At 40.5% G+C, this 8,002-nt stretch overlaps 1 protein-coding gene across 1 annotated transcript; it reads right to left on the reverse strand.

Moving 5' to 3' along the window:
- Positions 1 to 531: 531 nt before the first annotated feature.
- On the reverse strand, positions 532 to 6,309 carry RPE65 (retinoid isomerohydrolase RPE65). The gene is made up of 9 exons (XM_081008951.1): positions 5,888 to 6,309; positions 5,311 to 5,392; positions 4,212 to 4,344; positions 3,948 to 4,087; positions 3,136 to 3,265; positions 2,360 to 2,474; positions 2,005 to 2,099; positions 1,205 to 1,316; positions 532 to 945 (listed from the first exon to the last, which is right to left on the reverse strand). The coding sequence occupies exons 1-9, from the start codon at positions 6,078 to 6,080 to the stop codon at positions 794 to 796; spliced, it is 1,152 nt and encodes a 383-aa protein (XP_080865077.1). The 5' UTR covers positions 6,081 to 6,309; the 3' UTR covers positions 532 to 793.
- Positions 6,310 to 8,002: the final 1,693 nt, after the last annotated feature.

The following is an 8,002-nucleotide window of genomic DNA, read 5'->3' on the forward strand; positions in this document are numbered from 1 at the left end:
CCTCCCACAGAGTTGGCCCCTGAAATTTGACTATATTAGGTGGTTGAAGCTGCAGGACGGTGCACAGAGGTGTGTCTTATAAGTGATGAGGCTCTGATTGTAAAGAGCTTTTCATGAACATTCACAATTTTAATGCAGTTTTTACCTCTGTCTTGAAGACTCTTCAGGTTGGTGCAATAAAGACTTTTGGATTAATTCTTTCTGGATGTAAGATCATGAATGTGTCATTTTTCCTCAGAAGTGGGGGAAAAGCTAAGAGATTTATTGTAATTATTTTTTTAACTTGTTCATAATTGTTAAAAAGTGTTAGAATTCAAGACTATATTAAAGAATGCATTCTCACTTTGTTTCTGAAAATATATTTGCTAAGTGACTAACAGTTACAAAATCTGTCCATAATTAAGTTTTTTTTGGGTGTTAAATTGACTTGAGTCTCTTTACTCCCACCCACCTACACAATCATCCATTTGCTTTAAAAGTTTGTGTGTCAGGCTACCGACTCATGAAAGACTATTTTGCAATTGACAATGCTTCTTTTCAGTTAAATTTATTTGTTGAATGAAAAATACCAAATGCTGACAGTTTCATAAACCATTTGTTTCTCTACAGTACATGAGGATCATAAAAGTATTCTTGAATTCTGTCAGTGTGGAGTTCTTTGAAATGTTAAAATACTTCTACAGGTCCTCGGGGCAGATAGTTGGAAGGGTGTAGTTTTTAAAGTACAGTTCGTAGCTGCATCCGTTACGCTAAAAGTCAGGCTTTAATAATAGGTCTAGTGAAGGTGCAACCATCATGCTCGTTTGAAGAGTCCATGAAAAGTAACTGGGATGTTTATGTCCACTTCTGCCCTGGCGACTTCACTCATGTCCTTTGCACTCAAGATCAAAAGGTAGCCAGGCTTTGGTCCACTTCCAGGACTAATGACAATGCTCAGGACAACACCTGAACCAAAAATAAAAAGGAGTTACCTAGCGGAAGCAGCACCAGATACTTCAACAAATCTCCATTATATCATCCAAGAAAACTGCAACGACCATCAAACCAAAATCTGAACAAGTTTTCCATTATTCTATCAGTGAATATTTGTGTACAAGGTTTCTTTTCTTGCAATTATTGTGTAAGAAGGCTGGCATTCAAAGAAAGCCTTCCTAACTCACTGGAGAAAAAATGTGCATAGACTTGAATAAAGAAATAACATTACCATCATCCTCTTCCAGGGCATCTGGGTGTGAAACAAAGATTGGTTCAGAGGGATAGGCATCTGGTTCTTGCCATACCCATGTCTCTCTTGTTTTGATATTCATCTTGCAAAGCTAGAAAGAGATAAGAGTGGGGGTCGATACTGAAGTTAATTTCTCCCTATTATATAAAGAGTTGTTAGTCAAACACTGACTAACTCTCTAGATATTGCAAAATCACCACAAATTCAGACATACATTTTTACACAATGCGCTTGCTATTAGAATATGGTATGGGGTGTTATCATAAAAATATGAAAAAATGACAAAGTGATGGTCACTTTGCCATATCAAAGCTGTGTTGAAAATTAAGTCTTAGCCCAACAGATGACAGACTTTTTTTAACATGACTATGTTTTATCATGAGGTGTAAAAGAACAGAAATTTTGTGAAGAATGGATTTAGCCCAGTGCACAAGAATAGACAGATATTTGGCTAAATGTTGAAATACAGTGTTCATAAATTAATGTCTGTATTGATGGATTATGTGTCTGTGTTTATAAAGAGCGAAAGAATATATTTAGTACTATGAACACCTTTTAAATGCTGGGCTGAGAATCACTTTAAATATATTTCAGGTTTGAGTGAAACCAGATGACTTTTTGATTGGGCTTGATGTTAATATTAATTTTAATATTAAGAGTCTCTTGAAGATAGTGTTAAAATTGCACTAAACTGTGTTGTCTTGCACATTCCTATCAATGCTGGCCCTGACCATATTAAGGAATCTTAATTTGCACCCATCTTAGCACATAATACTTACCCTGTCTGGAACAAAGTGATTCAATCCAAGTCCATATGCATATGTGTACGGTTTCCCAGAATACTTTGCATAGTTTATTTGTGGAAACTCAAAAGCTATAAAACAAAACACAAGAACATTTACAGGAATTAGTGAGTCATTTTTAGTCATTTATTTATTTAAAGCATTTTTATCCTGCCCTTCGGCCAAAAAATGCTCAGAGAGTGGCTTACAGATCACTTAAAAAACAAAAAAACTACAATTCCTGCTGTCAGGTTTACAACTGAAAAAGAGACAACACAAAAGGAAAATAGATTGGGAGGGAGGAGGAGATTTACTAGGCTGTCTTTGTTATTCTGGTTGAGGATGATCTTACCTTGACGGGGCCCTGAAAAAATAACTTCTGGCTCCAGCCAGATGGTTTCGTCACTGTGCAGAACTGCAGTAGCTGTTGTATTAGGCAATGTGATTAAGTTTTTGCCAGTGTCAGCCTAGGATAAAAAAGGGAAGCTAATGAAAAAAGTTTGCAGGTAGGAGCAAGCTTGATTCACTGAATAATAACAGGCACTGTTCTGTAGTGCTTTCTCATATACAGGCAGCTCCCCATTTGTGTTCAATATGTGTGCAACCATGTAAACGTGCATTGTGCTGAACCCGGAAGTGACCAGGAAACTTCATAAAGATGTCACTGAAACATCACTAAAAGGGCAGAATGGGGACAGGGTGGGGGCAGAATGGGGTGTTCGCATTCTTTTTCAATGGGTTTCAATTATACATGATTTCACAGATGCGTGCAGTGCCTTGGAACCTAACCCCTGTGTAAATGGGACTGCCGGTAATGCAAACACACTGGTCATGCTACCCTAAAACTGCCTCTGCCACAATGAGAGGCTAGGAGGGCGGAAACAAGAGAACAGGCATTTTCTGTAGTGGCCCCCACTTGTGGAATGCTTTCCCCAGGGAGGCTAGCCTGGCCCCTTCACTACATATCTTTAGGCACCAGACAGAAACGTTCTTCTGCAACCAGGCCTTTGGAGTCATTGACAAAATACATGAATGAAACAATAGATTCCATTAAAGGAAAACTGATTCTTCAGCTGTTGTTCAGGCTTTGCAAGTTCAAATACAGAACTCTTTCACTATTGCAGGTACCTTCTCAATATTTAGGGGAAGGACGTATCGACGAACTTCAGGTTGAGGAGCTTTCTGGGCATTTTTCTTCACTTCTTCCCAGTTCTCCCGTAAATTGGCTAAATATAAGTAATTGTAAACGAACTCAAACCTGTAGGAGGATAAAAGTATCAGCATTCAAATGTTGAAAGCAAGCAGTTAATGACATCTAACATGGTTTTGTTGTGACACCCTAGAAGCAAGAGATGGATTAAATTTCCTGAAGAGTCCTGGCCCACAAAATTTGTTTGACAAATTTTTTTTACAGTAATTGCTGCATATAATAAATAGTGCACAACCAGTCTTTCAAAGTAAGTGGCATTTTTTAAAAAAACTAGCAGAATTGAGCATGCAACCCTAAGGATCTAGAAACAGGATCCAGAAATCAGTAAGACTTGGGCTTAAAGTCTTCGATTACTCAGTTGATCCCTTTGTCTCTGCAAAATTACTCCTAAGTATTAGGATATATTCCAGCATGCATATTCTATCACTCTTAAAAAAGAAAGTTGACAAAATCCTTCGGTATTTGACACATGCTGCGTGGATTACTTCAGAGCTCTTTTGAGTGCTATGCAATGCTCAGGCTGTATTCAGGTGACCCTCCAAACCTTTGAATGATAGTTTGCTGCATTATTTGAGTGTTGCAGGAAGCTATGGTTTGATTAAACCACAAATAAACTTGGTAAGACACATGCACCAAAGAGGAGGAAGCATGCGAGCAAAGGGAATATTCCTCAACCTCCAAACTGCGGTTTGGAGAATCACCTGAAAGCAACCTTCTTGTCAATACCCACCCCTTCCATGTGCATAAATCCACAACCAGAAAACCGTGATCTTCATAGGTGTTGATGTGATGAAAAAGGTTAAAAGGTGAAGTCCTGAATTTGATGTTGAGGTACTTCTTTTTTTTCCTATCAGCTACATGCATCCATACCTAAAAAATAAAATAAATCACACTGAACTGTGCGAACCCATAAAATAGCATCTACTGCTTTGTGCCCTTAGATAATATACTTTTAGGCCCTGGGGCACGTAAATTGCAGAGCAGCATCACTTACCCCCATTTTTTCATTTGACTCAAAACAATCCATGTAGTTGGCACCCCAAAGACTCCAGGAAGAAAGAAACTTGAGCAAGTTGATTTTCACTGGCGTTTCCACAAATACGATGTAATTTGGAGTCATTCCAAAGCTGTTCAGAAATATAGTTGTGGGTTTTATTTCAGGCGACGCAGCATTTTGCATAGATGAAAGTGTGCAATATTCAGCTGCATGCTGTTTCTTCCCATTTTTAATTGCTAATTTAATTCAATCTTATCTGTCAATAATAGACAAAGGCTTTGACATATGGGGCAAACAATTTTCTGTTAGAAATGTGTGCTTTCAAATTTGGATTGATTATATGAATGATATATTGGTCAGGGACATCATTAAAAGCTTTTAGAACATCAAAATGAAGAGTATCTACCTGAATACCAACCCTCTCCATGTGCTTATTTGCACTTCCAGAAAATGCCTAATATGTAAGTTAGGCAGTACAAACTTTTGAAGATGCTATTCTCTTTACTTGATCACATTCTCTCTTTAGCAATGCTTTCCATGCTACATGTACTATAGAGGGAAATGAGGCTCGTCAACCTGGGAAGGGAGCCCATTTAAGAGAAGGAAAACTCTGATCCTAAACATCCATTACCTTGTGAGATATCTTCAGGGAAGTAAACCCTACACAAATCCAGAGTTGAGTCCCTAAGACAGTTGGATGGCACCCTGTACGCCTCCTGGCAACTCCTGCTGCCAAGCTGGTGCCAAACGTATTGCTCTGCTTTCCTTTGGACTACATCAGTGAAGCTGGGAGGGGGGTCTTGTCATTTGGGCAGCCCAGGACTTCCATATACACTGCCCTGGCTCGTGCCCCAGAGAGGTCACTTCGGTGCTGCTAATGCAGCAGAAACAATGCAGGAGACAGCAGTTATGCATTACCAGTCTCTGCAGCCATAGTAGGCACTGTGATTCTCCAACCGTTTGACTTCACTCCCACCCAGAGGTGCACTCCATTGTCTCTCTCTCTCTCGAGATGGGTGCTAACAATATTGCTCTTTTATATTAGCAGAAGTCATAATGTTTATTTTGTTGGCTTATATTAGAGGGTGGAATTTACCTGTGCACATAAGATGGCTTGAACCTGTCACTGCAAGGAAACTGAACAATCACCTCGCATTTGGTCATTGGATCTTTCTTATCTAAAACGAATATATATGTATATAAAGACACAATTCATCTGCTGATCTTGTACAAGCCAATGAATGAGAATTCCATACAAGAATAAGAAAACCGGTGTGGTAGATGAAAAAACGAAGGGTATCCAGCATAAATCATACTTGGGAGTAGACCCACTGAAACTAATGGACAGACCTAACTTAGGTCCATTAGTTTAAAGGGGTCTAACTCTTGAGTAGAACTTAGTTACAACTCAATCATTGTCTTCAAACACAAGCACTGCTTCTCTGAAAAAGAGCTCGTCATTAAAAAAACCTTTTGATGCTTTTTTTTGCAAAATACACACACACAGAGCTTCTGACACTTTAGCTACTGTGTAAGAGAAGGAAAAGCGACAGAAAACATAGGAAAAGCGAGAAGTATTGCACTATGTGTAGCGGATAGATTTTACTCATACTGGAAAAGGAACAATGCAGTCATATTCTAAGTACTCAGATGTTTTTTGGAAGTGAACAAACCTGCTTGCAGGGGAGGTATCCGTACAACGTTGTAGGCAAGGGAAAAATTCTTTCCAAAGCAGTTGCCCATATTGTAAACGGTTCCATCATTCTCAACGTGGGGGTGTGCTGTTACTCCATTGACAGAAACATATTTGCTGATATCCACCTGGAGAGCATAATAGAAAGATGCCTTGTTGGTCCATACATTCATCTGGGCTTGACAGATGAATGGCGGCTAACAGATTGAGGTTGAATCCTGACAAGACAGAAGTACTGTTTTGGGGGGACGGGGCGGGCAGGTGTGGGGGACTCCCTGGTCCTGAATTGGGTAACTGTGCCCCTGAAGGACCAGGTACACAGCCTGGGAGTCATCACGGTAGACAGCTGTCCATGGAGGCACAGGTCAATTCTGTGTCCAGAGCAGCTGTCTACCAGTTCCACTTGGTACCTTGTGGCTGAGACTCTACCTGCCTGCAGACTGTCTCACTAGAGTGGTGCATGCTCTGATTATCTCCCGCTTGGACTACTGCAATGCGCTCTACGTGGGGCTACCTTTGAAGGTGACCCGGAAACTACAACTAAGCCAGAATGCGGCACCTAGACTGGTGACTCGGAGTGGCTGTGGGACCATATAACACCGGTCCTAAAGGATCCACCCCCATTGTTCAGCCTGGACACTGAGGTCCAGTGCCGAGGGCCTTCTAGCTGTTTCCTCACTGCGAGAAGTGAGGTTGCAGGGAACCAGGCAGAGGGCCTTCTTGGTAGTGGTGCCTGCCCTGTAGAACGCCCTCCCATCAGATGTCAAGGAAATAAACAGCTAACTTTTAGAAGACATCTGAAGGCAGCACTGTATCAAGAACTTTTTTATGTTTGTTGTTTTAGTATGTTCTGATATATGCGTGAGCTGCCCAGAGTGGCTGGGGAAAGCCAGACAAATGGGTGGGGTATAAATAATAAAATTATTATTATTATGACTTTAGACACAAAAAATCTAAAAAAAACCCAAACCATTTGCTGGGGGGGGGGGGGATTCAAACTGATAAACAAGGAATATGACATTTTAAAAGAGGTTTGATATTGACCAGTTCCCCTGACCTGGTATATAATCCCCCTTCAACTGGGCCTGGATGGGCCTGTTGGAAAGTCAAGGCTTGTACCAACTGCAAATAAGATGAGAAGGTAAGATGACTCCTCCAAATCCACTTTGTGCCTGTGTCTTGAGTCCTTGATTATTCACAGAATGATTTTGAATACTGTAGTAGCCCCTACACACACTGGGCTGGATCCAGAGTTCCTATAAGCGGAGTTCCACTCACAGGACATCCCTGCTACAGGAAGGGGGAAAATACTGTTCTTCCCCAGCCCCCACCAATTCCTCTCTGCACAGTTCCCTGAAAAGGTTGAGTAGTCACCTGAAAAAGTTTCCCCTTCCTCCAGCCGGAGGACACCTTCTGCTAGATTTCAGCCCCACAGAATTTCCTAAACAGAGGCAATCACTGTAGAAAAAAGTTCTACATACTTGGAAATATACGAAGTTATGATGCAATGTTATTTTGCCATAAATGTATGTTTCACATTGACATTGCAACATGTCCTTGCAGCTAATTTTGATAAACACGCTGCTGCTAAGACATAACTATTTATGCAGTTTTTTCATGCACAAAAAACTATCTCTTGCAATGAAAAACAACCCGACTCTAATCTCTTAATGATGGCATTGTCCTGTCCTCTGGTACCACCTATAAGAAGGTCTGCCTGCTCGTACCAGCTGTGATATATTTATAGCAAATTCTGTAAAACTACTGGTCTCTTTATAGCTCTTGCTGAAGCACGACATCTATAAAGCTAACATGGCCACTTTACGATGTCATAAATCCAGTTATGAATGCCCCACAAGTGGTAGTAACCAGCAGAATGTCATTGGAATGTCATTTGGCTCTGGCATAAATACCAAAAATGTCCGTGTTTGCATGATATTTACTAGTGCATTCTGAGAGCACAGACTTTGCAAAATATTTATTGACGTATTCCAATGTCTGGACTAGATTCTAATGGGGAGAGAGGTCTGGCATGTAGGAACTCTGCCACAGACCTCATATACAGTCAGACAGTTCTCTAATCAGGTATTGAGTT

Source organism: Podarcis pityusensis, assembly GCF_964106645.2.
Source record: "Podarcis pityusensis genome assembly, chromosome: 6".
In the NCBI taxonomy this organism is placed as follows: Eukaryota; Metazoa; Chordata; class Lepidosauria; order Squamata; family Lacertidae; genus Podarcis; species Podarcis pityusensis.

Bases quoted from the DNA above. Each gene is read 5' to 3' on its own strand.
- RPE65 (XM_081008951.1), bottom strand. From the start codon at position 6,080: ATGAATGTATGGACCAACAAGGCATCTTTCTATTATGCTCTCCAGGTG. The intron at 4,088-4,211 runs GTAAGTGATGCT...TTTATTTTTTAG, and splicing joins AGTCAAATGAAAAAATGGGG to GTATGGATGCATGTAGCTGA. The intron at 1,317-2,004 runs GTAAGTATTATG...ATCTCTTTCTAG, and splicing joins ATCACTTTGTTCCAGACAGG to CTTTGCAAGATGAATATCAA.